Consider the following 19725-nt stretch of genomic DNA (forward strand, 5'->3'; position numbering starts at 1 on the left):
ACCTTTGGCGACCAAGGAGGTAGTGGTGGTGTCGGAATCGACATCGGGGGTTTGGACCTTAAAATGGTCTAGGATCGGAATAGTCTTAATCACTCCTTCGGGGAAAACTTTAAGGCAGGCCATCAGAACAAGTACAACCAGCTTAAGCTGGTTTTCCACATATTTTTTAGTGTTCGGCCATTTCTAGCAAAGTCTAAAGGACATATTCGTTGCCGATTTGGGGTTCTGATGGAAGAGAAATTGTTGGAGTTATCTTATCATTTCTATCTAGTCCCAATAGGCTTGATGTTAAGAAAGAATCTCAGGGAAGTCTGCTGGTAGGAATTCCTCAGGGCGTATTACGGTTTTTCACCGAGGGGGTGGATCGAAGCATCAAATGATACAAGTCTTGGATAAGAATCTGCATATCGGTTGAAGTAGATTCTTCTTTTGATCAATCGTTGATTCTATTTCGACTCTTCCTCAGAGAAAGACGATCGCGTTATAGGTCGTTGGGCGGCCGGAAGGTTGTGATTGTAGGGCTCGAATTGGCCCCGGGACTTGATTCTGAGGTTATCAAAATCAAATATGACTCACAGTAAGTGGTAAATCAGGTATACATGATCTTTAATACCAAAGAAGAACGTATGCAATAATACGTGGTAAAGGTCCAGGCTCTTTTGGCACAATTCCGGGAATGGGCAATTACTCAAATCCCGAGGGAGGATAACACAGAAGGAGATGCATTAGCAAACATAGGTTCATCGATGAAAATAAAGGGATCGGAATCCAGAACGGTGGTAAAACTGATGAGCTCAATCATGGATACAGATGGTTACTATAAGGTGAATTCGGCTAGTATGGTCTGGGACTGGAGAAATGAAATAATCAACTACCTCGGTCACGGAAAGTTTCCCGATGATCCAAAAGCATCACGGGCGTTACGCGCCAAAGCTGCACATTGTAGCTTCAGGAAAGGCCAATTGTATAGAAAATCTTTCCTAGGCCCACTGGTCTGCTGTTTAGGAGTGTTAGAAGCTGACTATGTCATGAGAGAAATCCACGAAGGGATATGCGGCAATTACTCAAGTGTAGAGTCTTCGATGCTGAAATTGGTACAAGCAGGATATTATTGGCCTTGCATGGAACAAGACGCCAAAGATTTCGTACGAAAATATGATAAGTGCCGATGCTACGCATCATTAGTACATCAACAGGTAGAACCCTTACATTCAGTTCTGTCCCCATGGCCGTTCATGAAATGGGGGATGGACATTGTCGGACCGCTGCCACCGGTTCCTAGAAAGGTAAGGTTTCTTTTAATTTTGACTGATTATTTTTCTAAATGGGTGGAAGCAGGTTCTTATCAGAGGATCAGAGAATGCGAAGTGGTCGATTTCCTGTGAGAAAATATAATTTGTAGGTTCAAAATACCAAAAGAGATAGCATGCGACAATGGGCCACAGTTTATCGGTGAAAAAGTTACAAAGTTCCTCGAAGACATAAAAATAAAGAGGATCACATATTCTCCTTATCATCCGAGCACAAATGGTCAAGCGGAGTCAATGAACAGAGTGATTATTCAAAACCTCAAGAAAAGGTTGGAAGCAGCAAAAGGCAAATGGCCCGAAGAATTGCCCGGAGTTCTATGGTCCCACCGAACAACGACCAAATCGAGCACAGAAGAAACTCCTTTTTCCCTTGTTTAAGGTGTTGAAGCCCTAATCCCGATAAAAGTGCGCGAACCTACTTTGAGATATTCTCAGACAAATAGAGAATCGAACGATGAAGCAATGCTAATCAACTTGGAACTGCTCGAGGAACGCAGGGACTTGGCGCATATAAGAATGGTAGCTCAAAAGCAGAGAATGGAGCGATATTATAATCGAAGAGCCAACTTCCGTTGTTTCAAAGTAGGAGACTTGGTTCTGAGGAAAGTAACCCAAAATACCCGGGAGCTCAACGCGGGGAAGCTAGGTCCAACGTGGGAAGGTCCCCACCGGATTTTAGCTATTACTGGGAAAGGTTCATACGAGTTGGAGAACCAGAATGGAGACAAGTTGCCTAGCAACTGGAACGTGGCACACCTCAAAAGATATTATTGCTGATGAACATTATTCAAGCGGAAAGTATGTACTGCACTCTTTTTCCCTTCGTTCAGTTTTTGTCCCAATTGAGTTTTCCTGGCAAGGTTTTTAATGAGGCAACGACAGAAGGCGTACTACGAAGACAATGACAATAAGACATTTGATAGCAAGGCAAACAAACAAGCTTCCACTCGGGGACGATTAAATAATCTTTGGTTCGATAGCAAATTCCCACTGGAAGTTAAGTTTGCTATCGAACGGAGGTTACCCGACCATTCACGAGCGCAAGACACTAGAGGACTATTAGGTATTATTTCGCTCGATAGCATGGATTTCTAAGGGGAAGTAATATATGTTGCCGAGTGAAGGATTACCTAGCAATTCATTAGTGGAATCTTCGAAGATACAAGACTTCCAGTGTTCCAATTCGTACTCTTCGCATTCGAACACTAGGGGGAAATGATATGAGGATACGACAACAATGAATGCCATGTCAACCGGGGACCGAAAATCCAGAAACTAAACGCATCAACGGGACCGGAGACTACGCAGCCAGCCCCGTAGAAATAAGTTGTACAAGATAGCCACAAGTAATGGCAATTTCTTTTCTGCATAGCAAGATGCTTATGTATTTTTTGAAATAGAAGGAATAAAATGAAATCCTTTTGCTTTTATCTTGTTTCTTGTCTGAACGATGAGCTAACTTTGTCATTTGAAAGTTAAACAAGTACTTTAAATCTTAGTGTCGTAATGAATAGGAGACGTCCTCTTCAAGAGTATCGTAAATATAAGCGGGCCCCCTATTATAAAAACCCTCACGTTAAAGGGTTGGTTCTGGAAGAATCAATGCCCGGAATCTAAAATGCCATCGAAAAAAAATACACCCGAAGCCGCATATGAAAAGGACGCAAAAAGCAAACTTGTGCAAATACTCACAGAAATCCTCACGTAAAAGGGAAACTTGAGCAAATATTCATAGAAACCTTTACGTAAAAGGGAAACTTGCACAAATATTAATAGAGACCCTCACGTAAAATGGATAATACTTGGAACCAAAATGCTTTAAATAAAAGGCATTCGAGACTACACATAGTAAAGTACGAATAGAACAACATGCGCAGAATGCTTGAGCAAGTGCAAAAGTTAAAGACTTGCATGTATATTCAAACAAAAGTAAGACTCAAATAATACTTAAGTAAAAAAATATATTTTTATTTACAAGAACATGCCAAAACGATAAAAGTACAAAATGGAAAAAGATAGAAAAAGCTAAACTACAGCACCTTCGGAACCAGGAGGAAGAAAAGTATCCGCATCCCCGGAAAAAGTAGGTGGTTCCACCGATGGCTCAACGTTTTCCCCAGTTGGCATCATCGCCTTCCGATACCTCTTCAGTTTCCAAAAACTCTCAACCGGAATCAGAATAACCTGAGCATAAAATTGCGTCGGGAGTCCATTTTTTGCAGCCAACTCAAGCTCTTCGGCCTTAGAAATTTTTGCATCAACATCAATGATACCAGTTTTGGCCTCTTCCAAGGTTTTTCTCCTCATGTTGTACATGGCATAAGTTCTTTCAACACCGAGGGAAGCCGCTCGACGCTTAAGTTCTTCTTTGAGTTAGGAAACCTCGACAGAAAGGCTTTCCCGGGTGGACCTAGCAGACGTGAGGCTGACGTCAAGGTCGCGAACAGTTAAACTAAAGAGCCTGTTATACTCAATAGTTTTCATGTACTTCTCTTCTAGTTGGGCATGTTTTACCCCCACAACAGCAAGCTCTTCGATTTTGGAATTCAAGGCTGCTTCTAAGTTGGTTACTTTTTTGGCAGCAGCAGCCTCACACTCGGCTGCAGCAAGAATGACGTCTTGGACTTCATCCAATTTAGCCTTGGCTTCATCAAATCTAACTCTCAGCGGCCCAACTTCTTAGCTGAGGATTACCACTTCTTGCTCGCTTTGCTGCAAACGAGCCTCCAAAACAACGACCTCAGTAGCTTTGGTTTCCAGTTCCGATAGGCAGAGAACAGTTTGTTCCCGTTCCGCTAAAAGCTGATCCTATTTAGAAGTAAGTTCTTCCTTCTCACGAATCAACCTTTAAAGTCCCTCAGAAGCAAGAAAGTTGGCTTACTAAACAAGAAGAAGTAAAACTTAGAATATATTCGTTCAAAAGTAGAAGAAATTACAGAGGAAGAATAGAACGTACCGTTGTGGCGTTATGCATAGCATTGTTCAACAAGCACTCTCCCGAGAATGCCTGAATCTTTTCCCAGTCTTTTTATGAAGCCAAAGGCTTCAGATAGTTAGCAAGCTTCACCGGCCGGGATAGTAAGTTGCATCCGGTAGAGTCCGAAAGGGTAACGTTCCTCTTCCTTTGTGGATCTTCAGAAGGGGCAGCATAATTTTGTCCTAAATTCCCATGAACTAGGGACTATGGAAGAGAAACACCTTATTCATGGTCAGGTGTGGCCAATGGAGCTGATGTAGTAACTGCTGGTGGAAGATTGGATGAAGATGGAAGTGATAAAGTAGTTGCTGGTATCGGGGAAGGTGGAGATGAGGCTAATGGATTTGAAGAATGAGAAGCAGCTGTATCAAATGTAGTACCGGCTGTTGGGTGCTCGCCAACCAAAGACATCAAGGGCCCGGTACTCTTCCCCGCAACACCAGTTACAGCAATTGGGGCCCGAAAATGGGAGTTGGCATATTCTACTAAATCAGATTCTCCCCAAAGTGTCGAGACATCGTCTTCAGTTGGTGTAACAATCTCAACAGGTCAAGTATCCTGTTGAGATGATGAGGATCGTCGCCTTCTATATAAAGAAGCTCCCTCATCAATAACTTCTTCTTTATCATCAATCATCACGATGTCTATGACCGGCCCGGAAGGAGGACCAATCATCATCGCCACCAGAGATGACTCAGGGGCATCAGTCTTTGCCCTCTTATTCTTTTCCTCGGCCGCAGAGGAACGCCTTCTGTTTGGTTGCTTACCCTCCGGCCGAGGACTCCGTAAAGAAGAGTTTGCGCCTGAAGCAGGCCCGGAGATATCTATTCGAGTAAGTGCTTCCTGAAGCAGCCTCGCTGCATCAGCAGGATCAGCTAAAACGTCCTCATCGGGGACAGCAACAGAGCCCGCAGGTAGACCTAATTTCATGAACAAGTCAGAAGGGTTCAACCAAGTTTTTCATAATGTAAGCAAGGTAAATTAAAATTACCATGATTTTTGGCCTTCCACTCATATTTAAGGGTCAGTTCTTTCCATAAACGAGTTTCGGGTGTTGTGATGTCCAAAATCTTTTGAACCCACCGGTCCAAACCTGATACCATCGGTAGGGATCCATCGAGTTGCTGAAACATATGAAGGGTGAAGAGATGATACGACCATAAAAGAATATCTAGCAAAAGGGAATATTATATGAAGAACTTACGAGTACAGTTCCAAGCGACCGGAAAGGATGAAGCCGTTATCGGAATGATGTCGTTGATAGCAACTTCAACGAACCGTTCCATTCACTCACGGTCGTTGTCATCATCCATGCTAGACAGTAAAGCATGGTGACCACACTTGCAAAGGTTTATCATTCCCCCGCGAAAGATTTTAGGGGAATAGAGATTCATCATATGAGATTAGGTTAGTTCCTCTCCTATTTCTTGGCACAAATGTCGAAGGCAGGCGACCGTCCTCCACACTGAAGGACTTACCTATGCCAAACACACATGGTAGCAAAACTCCGTAATCACGGAATCAAGCTCTCCGCACATTGAGAACACACCCAAAGTAAATGGATACGTGAAAAAGTACGTAAAACCTTCCTTGGGAAGGGTCACCGCTCCGATAGATCAGGAGCAATAATATCCAACTCATGGTAGCGACAGTCCTCCTTCACAGCAGGAATACTGGAAAGACAAATGGAAGAAGGGTACCTACTAACAGCCATGTACGAGGGTTAGCAGTAGGGAATTTCTCTTCAAAATCCTTAAAAGTATTAAATCTTCTTGGGATGATGGAACCCACCGTTGGAGGAACAGAGTCCTCGGTTTTGTTCTTGTTCTTTATAGAACCAGCACGCTTAGAGGAAAAAGCCATTGAAAAAGAAGATGGAAAAGGTTTTTGTGTTTGAAGAGAACTAGAGGAAGAGTGGAAAGCAAATCAAGAGTTCGAGAAATTATGAAACGAAAAGGAAAAGAATGTGGCGTATAAGTAAAATTTTGGCGGCTAAATTCATGGTCATGAGTACCTCGATAATCGGTAAAAGCTGTGCTGAATCGTGAGATGACGCGTGTTCGGGGCATTAAATACGGAGAGACATGCGTCTAATTAACTGTCAGGGACTTTCAGAGGGAATTATAGTAATTCCCGCTAAAAAGGTATTTCTACCAACTTCCCGATAACATAAAATCATGTCACCGGAAAGCAGGAGGACTATCTGTATAGGGTGAAATATGATATGACATGTGGTCGCTTAAAGGGGAAACTCGTGGAACCCAAGACATGGATGGCCGAAGACCGAACACAACCATTCTGCTTGTCACCGGAAAGGATAAGGTTCATAAAGGTGTATTAAATACTCTGCGCCCGGTAATATTTAATATTGAATATTCTACAGCATTAAGAACGACGGTCCGTTACAGAGAATTTGGCATTTATGTTCACCGTAACGTATTCATCAAAGATCCTCATAATTGACATTTAAGGAGGATTGATCTTAGGACTTCCTTCCCTAGAGATAGTTATAAATAGAGAGCTCAGCTATCATTGTAAAGGACACGAATTTTGTGGCTAAACTTACATTCTATTCTATACAAAGTTTTATATAATTTTACTTCTTGCCTTTTGATCTCACCATCGATGTGCCCGGAAACCGTGTTCACGGAATCATCATCTTTGCTATTTCATCTACATTCTAAGGCTAAGTATTGTGTATTCATTCAATTATTGCATTATTTCAGGATCAAATTAGTTCACTTGTCTAGAAATCACATATAAATTCAATTGTATATTTTACGGGTAAACAAAAAATTCTCTCCTTTGAAGATTATGATGCTTTGAGGGAGCAAATTTCAAAGGTTTGTGATTGCAATTTGAGTGGCCTATATTCAACGTACAACCATGATGTTACAGATTTTCTAAACTTTTAGTATTATTAATATATTATTGTTTGTTATTTAATATATTTGACTACGGGAGCGTTTTAAAAACAATCCTGTCTATGAAATCATTCCCCTTTTTTGGTTTGGTAATTTTATAACTGAGAGTTAACTTTGTACCTAACCTATTCATATTTAGAAGCATTCAGGATATTTCTTGTTAAGTGAAATACATTAAGGATGCACGTAAAATTTGGAGTATGCTTCAGGGATGTTTGCTGTAAAACAACTCTCACAAAAAAAAAAAAAACGTTTCCTTACAAGAAAAGTGCAAAAGTTAAGTTGCCTTGTGCATTAGTTTTTTTTTTTTTTTTTTTACTTACCATTTTTTGTATTAATCACCAGTAAACTTTACATATTCATAGCCAGCTTATAACTCAGCAGCTATCAAACTTACAAAATCTAAAGCCTACACTAACTGTCAATATCAGAACATAAAATATTGTACTATACTACTAATTCCAGTGGTGGCTCGTAAATTACATATGTAGGCTAACTCACGTGTAATACTATCAGCTTCTCTGCTTCTCTTTTCAAACAACCACACGTTCTTTTCTATCCAAATGGAGTGAGTTATCTCAGCATACACCATCCTAAAGACTTGTGCTCATTGTGTTTTACCCTTAGCGCATTGTACAACCAGTGCATATGTTATTCCCAATTATCCCTAGCAACATCCTGCCTTTGCATCAATTGCAGGATTCTATGCCACAACTCCTTGGCAAATCGACAGTTGACGAACAAGTGTTCCATGTTCTCATCATGGTATTGACATAAAGAGCACCTGGAATCTATGATAGTATAGTTATCAGTGGTAATACACTCCATTATCCATGCAACAAATCTCATAGGAAATCCCAGCTCTATCAGATCCTGCTAAAAAAAAATTCCACTCGACTGAATCATAGGCTTTTTGAAGATCAATCTTGATCATACATCTGTCAGAAATATATTTTCTTGTATATCCTTTACTAGCTCATGTGCTAGTATGATGTTATCAGCTATTCTCCTGCCTGGAATAAAACCAGCATGTGCCTCGCATATGACAGAGACAATGACTTGTTGTATCCTGGCTACTAGCACTTTAGATATGAGTTTATAAAGCATGGTGCAGCAGGAAATTGGTTTATAATCTTTGACTATATTAGGACTAGGTATCTTAGTCACCAATGTGAGAGTAGGCAGTTAATAGTTTTATTCAATTTTCCAATGATAAAGAAGTCTTTAACAGCTTGAGTAACTTCATCTTTAATGATCACCCATGCCTTCTTAAAGAAGTAGGCATTGTATCCATCAATTCATGGTACTTTATCACTATCAATATCACATAATCCAGTATAGATTTCTTGATCAGTAACCTCAGCACATAGAGCAACCGTTTGTTGTTGTGACAGACAGAACTGGTTCATTCCTCATAACTAGCATGTTTATAGCAGGAAGAGAATGGGCTGCTTATCCCATTAGTGACTTATAAAACTCAATGATCTCCTGCTTTATGATGTCAGGGTGAGTAAGTTTATCACATGTGAGGGCCACAATTTCATTTAGCTGCTTCTTCTGACTTCTTTCTTTCATGACAACTGCAAAATACTTGGTGTTTGAATCACCAAGCCTAATCCATTTTGCTCTAGATTTCTGTTTCAATACACTTTCCTCTATGAGACTATTTTTCTAAATTCTGTAAGATGCTCCTTTCTTCTTCAAGCAGTGTATCATTATATGTTATATTGATCTTCTCCTGTATATTTTCTAATTCCACTCTAGCCTGTTCAATCTTTAAGCTAATAGTTCTGAATTGTTCACTATTCAAAGTTCTGAAATGTGGTCTTTGAGCCTTCAACATCATCCAAATATTCTTCATCTGGCAAGTAGCATATGATTGTCTCCAAATCCTTTTCATAATATAAATAAAACTATCATGCTCAACCCAGACATTAAAGAATCTAAATGGTACTTTGCCATGCTTTGGAGCTGAGTGTAATGTTAGTGTCATGGGAGAAGATCAGAAATAAATGGCAACCTATATTCAGTAGTCACATGATCCCACTCCATCATTTATTCAAAATTACCAAATGCTTTGTCAAGCCTGCTACACACTCTATCTGCACCATGTTGTTTGTTCGACCATGTATAATACTCCTCTGTCCAAGGTAGTTCACTCAGTGATAGTAAAGTCACGCAATCAGCAAATTCCTGAATTTCTATATAGCTAATAGGATTACCCAAAAGTCTGTCATTAGGATACAATACATCATTAAAATCACCACATAGCAACCAAGGTTTGGTGATTCTTACTGATAACTCCTTTACAGTTTTCCATAGTTGTTTCCTTTGTTCCAGAGTATTATATCCATAAATGGTTGTAATTTCACAGTCCACCACACGCAGCCTATCCTGTACTAGACAATGTATAAGTTGAGCTTATGTTCTCAACAATGTAACAATATACCATTGAGGATCCTATGTGAGCCACAATTTTCCATTTGGTGCATGTTGATAGTTTGTAAAAGAGTTTCACCCTGGGATTACATTCAGCATCACATTGCTTATATTATATTTTTTGACTCTAGTTTCAACTATACTAGCTAACTTTATTTTCTGGCTACTAACATACTTCTTTAACTCTTTTTATTTGTATCTTTTATTTATACCTCTAATATTGCAGAAGAGACACTTCATTAGCAAGTCATATGACCCCTACCCTTATCAGGTGGTAGGGTGTTTACAACCAAACTTCTACCTTGCAATGGCTCAAAGGTATTTTTCACTGATATAGCTGATAGTGTTGGAAAATGTACCATATTCAGTTCAGGCATAGCTTCTGCAGTTTTACCCTTATCTACTGTTGCTTCCAAATTGTCCTTGTGTTATTGTATAGGAGTTTGAAAATTGCCTTGCTTCTCTTGTGTATGAGCTCCAACAGTTATCTTCATATTTTCTCTGCCCTGTGGACCTTCTTTGCTCTGTTGAGGAAGAATGCCCTATGTCTGTTGCTGAGCTTGGTCCCCTGGTTGATTGGCATGATTGTCTCCTACATTCAATGGGCCTTTGGATCTCCACTCCATTGTTACCTTCTTAGGTTCTCTTCTCCTTACAAATTGCTTCACTTGCTGGTTGTTTGGTCGTTTCTCTATGCCATACATGTGCCCCACCACTAGACATTTCTGGCAATACTCAGGTTTTCAGTCATATCTGACTAGTTGTTTAAATTGCCTGCCATTGGGATCCATAACTACTAACTGCAAAGGAAACTCATTAGTGATATTTACTTATATTATCATCCGCGCAAAAGACACTCTAATTTTCTTTGCTGTACACTCATCTGCATAGATAGGAGTCCCAATTGCACTAGCCATTCTACTTAAAGAATCATCACCCCAACAGTTCATAGGCAACTTAGGGAATTAGACCCACAAGGAAATTTCAGTAGGAAACTCCTCATTGAAATCAATGTCTGGTGTCCAAGGCTTTAAGATAATAGGTCTATTGTTGACCGTATATGACCCAGAGCAATAGACTTCATGCATGTCTACTTCAGTCTGAAATTTAATGATATAATAGCCCTCCTCATGTAGGTATAACTCAGGCTCAGCAAGATTTGTCCAATTCATACCAATATACCTCTTCATAGTGTTGTAACCAGGCACTTCCCCAATGATATAATCTATCACTGCACATCTCCATTTCTCCATCTCTAGATCAATTTTAGCTTTGTCTAATTGCACTATTATTTGGCCATCAATAATTTGTGGAGGTATGTAAGACAACGACATACCATTCTCAACTGCTATGTTCCTCTGAAAGAGATTTGTCCAAGGTTTAGGATCCGCAGCTACTGACCCATCGAGCTTAGTAGTCTCCATAATCACTGTTCCATTAGCAACATGCACATGATTCACTGTGTAATTGCCAGTAATTAGTGTTCCCTTACTTGCATGTTGGATCTGGTTCTCTTCAGGGTTGTTGACTCCAGTTTCAATTGGAGGAGTGTTCAGATATAGCCTTTTTTTTTTTTAACACTAGAGCTTGTCAATGAGGATCCCGCTTCACAAATCGTCATCACCATTGCAATTTCAATTTCCTGCACTAACTGTTTGTGAGAAGGTGTGCCTACTAATTGATCCTTATCATTTCCATCAGCTTGTATTAGAGCACCCACAAAGCTACCAAAGATAGTTATGGGGTTCTTCTTGGGCCTACCATGCCCTCGTCCCTGTCCCCGTCCTCTACCGTTCGCCATGGATGAGCACAGCCATCGCACGTTAACTATCATGTGCCGAGAGCATGAGCGAAGAGAGATGCAGAGCAAAACGAACACACATTAGATGTTTGTTTGTCCACTCGTCACATTTCATATTACATTATTTTAATCTTTCATTTTAAGCATATTCCTTGTAAATACAAAATGAATTTCAGATACCACATGTATAGACAAGTGTACATTAACTAGTAAAAGGAGACATCGTGTCAAGACAATACATCTTAATCACTTACCAGATAACACATGCATATTCTGAAAATAGTTATTTAGAGTAATTAATACTAAAACAGTACTCTTTCTATTTTAATTTAGATGATATATTTTTCTTATCGAGAGTCAATCTATATGAACTTTGAACAATATTTTAAAAAATATTTTTTTTTATTGACATGAGAAAAATTGCAACTTATAGTACTTTTTGTATAGTTTTTGAATATCAAAATTTTAATTTTAAAATACTGAGTTGACTAATCCAATTTAGCTCAAATATTTAGTCCAATTGACTCTCGATAATCGAAATATGTCATCTAATTTGAAACAGAGGGAGCAATATATGTAATTTTTTTTACTCGAAAAAGTAAAAAGGAAATGAAAATAAGGGTAGAGCGGACTGAAAACTATTAGCCACCGTTTGGCCATAGATTTTGTCAAGTTTTTCCCAAAATATGTTTGGCAAAATATGTTTGTTTATAGATTTTATCCATGTTTTGGCAGATTTTGAAAATAAAATTTCCAACTCCTAAAACTAGCTCTAGATATGTTTTTGGCCCAAAATATCACTGTTTGATTTTTTAACAATTTCAAAGATTACCACAAATTTTTATATTTTATTAAAAAAATCCACCATCATTATGACTCAACTAACCACCAGCTAATTACTATTATTTTTTTTGACTGATGGATCTTGTAATATTACTGCAATTTGACGAATTATAGTGGCTAGTAATTGTGTTATTAGCAGTTGATATTAAAATATCAGGTTATGGTTTTAATATATTGTATTATGTAGTTCATTATAAAAATGATAATTTTGTGCCAAACTTATCTATGTCCGGGACTATGGTCTGTGATAATGATATTGAATGGCATCGATGAAGGTTCTGCATATACAAGATTAGCAAGTTTGTTTATTTAGTATTGTTGGGTATTTTTGATAGTTTTTGGAACTTATGGGTATAAATCATACTTCATGCTTTTTTAAAAAAAAGTGAATTATATTTTAAAAAATTATGTCCAAACAAATTTTCATCTTCAAATCAAACTTCACCCAAATTAAATTTTTTAAAATAAATTTGAGAACTTATGGCGAAATGCTAGCTAAGAAATTGTGTCATGTAATAAATTGACAAATTACTTCCTCCATAGCAAAATGAATATCAACAATTCATGCCAAATAGTGGACTGTGACAAGAGGGGTTGCTCTGATGGTAAGCAACTGCCACTTCTAACCAAGAGGTTATAAGTTCGAGTCACCCCAAGAGCAAGGTGGGGAGTTCTTGGAGGGGAAGGATGCCGAGGGTCTATTGGAAACAACCTCTCTATCTCATGGTAGAGGTAAGGTCTGCGTACATACTACCCCCAGTAGTGGGATTATATTGAGTTGAGTTGTTGTTGTTGTATGCCAAATAGTGGACTGGCAATTCTCTTAATTGTTTTTACGCATAAAAATTTTCAACCTTACAACATTTTAAAAATATTGGATCGATATGAATATAGAAGGAAAATAAAAAGCAGAATAAATGTGAACCACTTCTACTTTCTCCGTACAACTTTTGCTCCGGTTTAATGTAAAACTAAAATGTTACACCCACCCATGTTATAATTATTAAAATATTAACATTTCTCATTCGTCTCTGATCTACGTGCAAGGTCAAATAAAAACCTTCAATTAGGGGAGGAATGAAATGAGTTACTTATAATCCAAAGGACGAAACTGACTTCTGGGTTTCAGGGCCTTGAACAGTTCAGAAACAATTGAGTTTTGTACCGAAAATTAATGCGTTGACGAGAAAAAATGGTAGTCTTTCCTTTCCATATTATTTGGCTTTTTGTGAGTATTATATATTTAAGAATTTCTATTATTTAGAAAGTGAATTAATATTTTAGCCTAGACCATGAAAGAAAAGTGAATATTTTGAAACGAAAAACATATTATTCAGGTAGAATAACAATATATACATGAACATTAAATTAAAGAAGGAAGAACTTTATCCGAAGGAAAAACTTTATTTCGAGTGATTTGGAAAAACAGAAAAGACGTATTCCTTTACATTAGAATTTAAAAGTGAGGAGAAATTGAACGATGTGGTCTGTTTATTTTTTCTTGGGACGATGTGGTCTGTTTATTCAAGGGATTATTACAAAAATAGTCACTTAAATTCACACTTTGTTTTTTTTAGTCGATATATAAATTATGTACTAATTATATATTATATGTCTATAAATTATTTTTAGTTTAAAACATATATATAAGTCTTTAATTATTATTTTTTCAAGTTATGTTGAAACAACGCGTCTCTGAAACAGTGGCGATGTGAGCACATTTTTTTTCAAACGTAAAAGTGAAAAATAAAAGGAGAAAATATATTTACTATGATATGATTAGAGTCGCAGCCAAATTTGATAAACTTAAAAAATATTGACCGTGGACTTGGATCCTTGACATTTTCTTGACTTGGTTGCTTCCTCCTTCCATCCCTCTAATCCCTAACTACTGTACTCACCACTCATCAGTATCAAAAATCACTCATATAAATACAATTACTAAAAAGCTCATTCCACACTTGTGCAGCTTCAACACGTTTTGTTTCTGATTTCTCTTTCTCTTTCTCTTCTTTTTCTTGGACTTCTCTTCCACCCCCTTTGAATATTCTCTTTGCTTAATTCCTCGTCTATTTATATAAAGAATAATCTAAGAAAGTAGTCTTGATCTGCAACTTTCTCCTACACCCCAAAAGCAGAATCGAAGTGATCTCAGCTTAAAAAAAAAATGAAGGTTAGCTTTTCTCTCTCTGATTTCTGCATATACTTTCTGTTTCTTTTTTCATCAATTAGCTAAAGTTACCTTTTCAAGAATTCTTATTCTCAAGAAATATTAAAATTTAGTATCAAAACTCTATTTGCGCAATTTATACAAAGTATATACTACCTGCTTACTATTGGCTTGTTGATTTCTACGACCGGGCGATTCTCAGTGGATACTGAAATTATCTGTAGAAATATGTTTTTGATAAGTTGATTGAGTTTTATTGGATCTTTAATCTCTAAACTTTTGATTCTTCTTCTTTTACAGAAAGTAGTACTGAAGTTGGAGTATTTCGATGAGAAAGTCAAGCAAAAGGCCATGAAAAAAGTTTCTGGTCTTGAAGGTAAAATTACACGCTACGTATTTAATACTATTCCTACAGGAATCCTGAATTTTCTAGAAGGCCAGATCCTAAAATTGTAAAGTTTCTCAAATTTGTTTTGTTTGTTCTCTGAATTTCTATTGCAGGGGTTGAATCAATTGCAATAGACACAAAGGATAAGAAGTTAACAATAACAGGAAACGTAGATCCAGTTTCACTAGTTTCCAAATTGAGGAAGCTGTGTCACACTGATATACTATCAGTTGGACCAGCAAAAGAGCCAGAGAAGAAAAAGGATGAGGGGGGCAAAAAAGATGAGGGAGGCAAGAAAGAAGAAGGCAAAAAAGACGACGGAAAAAAAGGAGGAGATGACAAAAAGGGAGGAGACGACAAGAAGAAAGATGGGAAAGATGATTCTCATCCTGTAATGAAGGCTTTCCCAGCTCCTATGTATTATCATAATTATCAGCAACCTTATCAACATTATCAGCCTCCTGTTCCTGCTTATTATCACCAGCGAAGTGTCGAAGAGGATCCTAATTCCTGTGTTATCTGCTGAGTTTTTAATGTTAAGTCGTTATATCTAATATTGGATTCAATTCATATCTATTATAGTACTATATATATATATATATATATTTCTGTGAGTTTTGAGAGGTTGTAGATTAATTCAGAAATCAAACCTTGATTGTACAGACCTTTGATAGTTTGTTATCACATTTTTGTTCTACTTCAATAATTTTCTTCGATTACTTTTAATTAAACGGACGGGCATTTGGATTTATTAGAACATCTTTAGTAATAAACCAGTGGATGTGGAGCTGGAAATTGATGCACATATTGGAATTTTTGGTTTGATATATCTGTAAATTTCAGCAAAAAGATTGTTATCAAAGTTAAGTTTTGGTATTCGAAATTCACTAGCCATACTAATTTAGGTTAGTCGGGGCCGGCGCGTTTAGTCCTCTTTAATTGTTAAAGAGACAATTTCATGCCAAAAAATCGAAATCTCTTATTAATAATACATCAAGCGTTATCATTCTATCTCACACTTTGGTGTTTCAAAGTTAAGTACATTTTAAGACACCGTAAAATTGAATCTTCTCTACTGTTTTGGTACAGTAAAACAGTACGGAAGAAACAATACAATTTGAATTGGCCACGGAATTCAGCTCCTATCTAGTCAATTAGTGTTTTCTAGAATTGTGTCCACAGGAGACTTTTCAGTGCTATTTGTTGATCTTAATGCCATATATGTTTTAAAAAGGAAAACATTGAAATTTAGCCGCCAACTCTGACAAATTATTGTTATGTGTAATTAGAATGGACTAGTTAATGTAACACCCAAAAAAATTAATCACCATAATTATTTTTGCAGTGTTCCAAAATTCAAATGGGGGAGTTTTTTTTACGGAAAAGGGTCATCAATGCCCCTAACCTATTGAAAATAGCTCAAAAATGCCCCCAGTTAATCTTTGGGACCAAAAATACCCTCAACATTTTTTTTTGGGATCAAATCTGCCCCTGAGATTTAACAGACCAGTCAGGATCAAATTTACCCTTTAAAAGATACCCGACCCGACCCGCTGACCCAGAATACACATAACCCATTTAACTAAAACCTAAAAACAAGATACTATTCATCAGCAAAACATAATCTCCTGTTATCTTTGCATAAAAATTTGTTCTTTTGTGATAGAATGTCCAAAAATTTTGTTTCCTCTCAAAGCTCAACCAATTGAGTAGATGTAATTGCGGACAAGTTATGAGTCAATTTACGACCAAAACTCCTATTAATTTATGAAGTAATATTTTTGCCGAGAAAGTAATTATCTGCTATTGATTAAGAACTTATCTGCTATTGACATGGCCTGAAGCTTAGTTAGTGCCATTACCCAAGGAAACTGTTGAAATATAAAGAAACAACTGAATAATACTAAAATGCTGAAATATATATTAAAAAAATTGAAAAATATTAAACTGCTGAAAATCACCATAGAAGAGTCATCGTCATGACATCAAGTTCACCACAAAAGCAAAGTCATTGCCGTAACTGATTCAACACAAATATATTTTTGTTAGAATCAGTAAAACCATTGGCGTAACTGATTCATCACAAAAATAACAAACGATAATCAGTTTACATGTCTATAAGTCTATTAATATTACATAACATCATCGCAACCAGCAAAATAATTTAACTTCTAATTGTCCTAAAGCATGGCCCTTTTAGCTTTCAGTTTTGTAATTCTTCTTTCCTTTTCTTCTACCAATTGGTTTGAGGTCATTGCTGCTTTTCCTTCCCAAGTGATCTTTTTGGGGGAATATGGCAGATTAGAGGGTAAATATACACCATTTTCATCTCCCATGAAATTGATCTTCCCGGTACCAGTAGGATTTTGCAGCAGTTGCCTTTGTTTAAGCCTAGTGTTAGCTTCAGAAATCACCTTGGGCATCAGAGTTGGATCATATTCACACCTAATCTCGTCAACATCATAAAATTGTGTGTTAGCTTCAGACTGAAAGGTCGAATCATATTCATGTTGACTTGAGTGACTAGAAGATTGATTAGAAGACATATTTAATCCAGGAACAGGAATGAATACAAATTCTGAATCTTGGGAATCTTGAGGTGCTTTCATATGAATATCTTCTAGTGATTGAGAAGTTTCTTCATAAGACAGATTGTGCTTTCCTTTGACCTACATAATTTGAAATTTAAGTTAGGTATTTGAAATGTGTTATTATTAATTTAGAATGGGAATATAAAATCATCTTACTATTGGACATCTTCTGATGTTATGTCTTGGTGCACTACAATAACCGCATGTCACACGAAGCCCTTTTTTTGAAGCTGACCATATCCCCTCTCTTTTCCTAGCTTCGTCCTTTTCTCTTGTTCTTTTCACCCTTGGTCTATCAACCATTTTAGCTAAAGGCGGTGGCTCCATGGCATGATGTGGCTCTACTTTCTATAATTTTTCACCTCTAACAGGTTGCACCTTATGCTTATAAACCAGCATATAAGCCTCTTTAGAGTACCACCAATGTACCCCAGTCAGTAGATCAACCTTTTAATGAATCAGTGCTTTGATGGCATGAGGACATGGGATCTCATACAAATCTCATGTCCTACATGTACACTTCTTCAGCAATAAGTTGACTGTGTGCCTATCTACACCCTCTGTTACTTCATACCCATTATCTCCATTAAATATAACTTTGCACCCTTGTGCAATGTGCTTGTAGTCCTTAAACAACCTCATTGCAAGTGGACTGATATCTTCTTTCCAATTTCTAGCTTCATCTTCATGCTCCCTGATCATATTCATTACCTTTGCAAAACAATTACAAAATAGTCACATAATAACATTTAACTCAATTAATAAACCTGAAAATTAATGATAGATTTTCTATCACCTCAATTAATAAACCTGAAAATTAATGATAGATTTTCTATCACCTTGATCCTAATATCCTCTAGCATCTTTATGATAGATTTTGACCTGGCTTCCAGAATCCAAAAATTGAAGGATTCTGTGAAATTGTTATCCACCATATTATTCTTGCATTTTGTGTCAAAGTACGCTCTACACCAACTTTGAGGTGGATACCATAATAGGTCTTTGACAGCTTGTTCAGATAAAGAACCCAAATTCTTTAGTTGATCCTTAAAATCTTCATCATATGTGCTCCAAGCACACCACCACAACATCTTCCTCATCTCCCCACCCCTCTTGTTTTTCTTTGCCCAGTTAGCTTCAATGTGTCTTACACAAAATCTGTGATTTGCTTTAGGAACTATTACAGAAATAGCATCCAACAACCCCTGCAATAGTTAAAAAATGGAGTAGTGAAAAAGAAATTAAATTTATGAATAAGGACCTCATTTAAAGCAAATAAGGAAGACATAATAGTAAAAATATACCTTTTGCATATCTGAGATAAAGGTCACCCTTTCACCGTCCTTCAAGTCTAATGAAATCTTTAGCATCTCCACAAACCAACTCTATGTCCTATTGGTTTCTTTATCCACCACCGCCCAAGCAATTGGATAGAAATGATTCACAGAATCTTGTCCAACAGCCACCAATAGCTGCCCCTTGCATTTTTCTTTTAAAAATGTGCCATCCAACCCTATAAAAGGTCTCAAACCATTTTTAAAGCCATATTTTATAGCTTGGAAGCACATATACATCCTAAGGAATCTTCTTTTACCTTCTGACAATGCTTCCTTGGATATATTTACCACCACATTAGAACCAACATTGCTCTCTCTCAATTCTTATGCGTATGCCTCTAATCTATTGTAGTCATCCACGTAACTCCCCTCCAATTTCTCCAATACAATGCTCTTAACTTTTTTCATTTTTGACTTGCTAACATTGAGCTTGAATTCTCCTTCCAAGTCTCCTCTCATATCTTTGATCTTATACTTAGGATTATTCTGAATTTTTCTCTTAAAGTAATGCGCTAAAGTTTTGGAATCACCTCAACGATTCTGATAAACTGGATCACAATCGTGATTTTGGTTCAAAGTCTTAATCTTAAAAGTTTGGCTTTGCCCATCCTTAGAAATAAAGCACCTAAAAGGACATCCAGTATCACATTTATAGCTAAGTCTTTTTGTATCACTCTTTTTTAATTTAGACCTTTAGAATTAGCAACTGTATAAAACCCAATAATTCTTCTAGCTTCAGGTATATCTTTAAAGGTCATGCCTTTTTCCAACTATTTGTACATGTCTAATTTTTCATTGACTTCTTTAGTCCTTTCCTTTCTAAACATCTCCAACTCCTCACTGTAATAATCACTAGATACAAGTTCATCACCTTCCTCTTTCTCAGAACTATCACAATCAGTTCCAGCAGCTATAGAGCCAATGTAAGTTTCACTATGATGAATT

General features: G+C 37.2%; 4 protein-coding genes across 5 annotated transcripts; 1 reads left to right on the top strand and 3 right to left on the bottom strand.

The window, feature by feature from the left end:
* Positions 1–8874: 8874 nt before the first annotated feature.
* LOC138908125 (uncharacterized) lies at positions 8875–10567 on the bottom strand. Its single transcript, XM_070198766.1, has 4 exons — positions 10508–10567; positions 10283–10375; positions 9281–9605; positions 8875–9182 (listed from the first exon to the last, which is right to left on the bottom strand). Exons 1-4 carry the CDS (start codon positions 10565–10567, stop codon positions 8875–8877), a joined length of 786 nt encoding a protein of 261 aa, XP_070054867.1.
* A 3690-nt stretch (positions 10568–14257) lies between these two features.
* On the top strand, positions 14258–15558 carry LOC104113263 (heavy metal-associated isoprenylated plant protein 39-like). Its single transcript, XM_009623378.4, has 3 exons — positions 14258–14467; positions 14765–14840; positions 14966–15558. The coding sequence occupies exons 1-3, from the start codon at positions 14462–14464 to the stop codon at positions 15376–15378; spliced, it is 495 nt and encodes a 164-aa protein (XP_009621673.1). The 5' UTR covers positions 14258–14461; the 3' UTR covers positions 15379–15558.
* Positions 15559–16792: 1234 nt separating this feature from the next.
* On the bottom strand, positions 16793–17872 carry LOC138891344 (uncharacterized). Its single transcript, XM_070197216.1, has 2 exons — positions 17600–17872; positions 16793–17521 (listed from the first exon to the last, which is right to left on the bottom strand). The coding sequence occupies exons 1-2, from the start codon at positions 17768–17770 to the stop codon at positions 17033–17035; spliced, it is 660 nt and encodes a 219-aa protein (XP_070053317.1). The 5' UTR covers positions 17771–17872; the 3' UTR covers positions 16793–17032.
* A 24-nt stretch (positions 17873–17896) lies between these two features.
* LOC104113264 (uncharacterized) lies at positions 17897–18909 on the bottom strand. Of its 2 annotated transcripts, none has more exons than XR_011414800.1 (3): positions 18748–18909; positions 18240–18648; positions 17897–18196 (listed from the first exon to the last, which is right to left on the bottom strand). XR_011414800.1 is itself a non-coding variant. In XM_009623381.4 (3 exons), the coding sequence occupies exons 1-3, from the start codon at positions 18811–18813 to the stop codon at positions 17945–17947; spliced, it is 642 nt and encodes a 213-aa protein (XP_009621676.1). In that variant the 5' UTR covers positions 18814–18909; the 3' UTR covers positions 17897–17944. The 2 variants fall into 2 exon arrangements, 1 of the variants encoding a protein (XP_009621676.1); XM_009623381.4 differs by having other exon boundaries at positions 17897–18154; positions 18283–18648.
* Positions 18910–19725: the final 816 nt, after the last annotated feature.

The sequence above is a fragment of the Nicotiana tomentosiformis genome, chromosome 3 (genome assembly GCF_000390325.3).
Source record: "Nicotiana tomentosiformis chromosome 3, ASM39032v3, whole genome shotgun sequence".
NCBI lineage: Eukaryota > Viridiplantae > Streptophyta > Magnoliopsida > Solanales > Solanaceae > Nicotiana > Nicotiana tomentosiformis.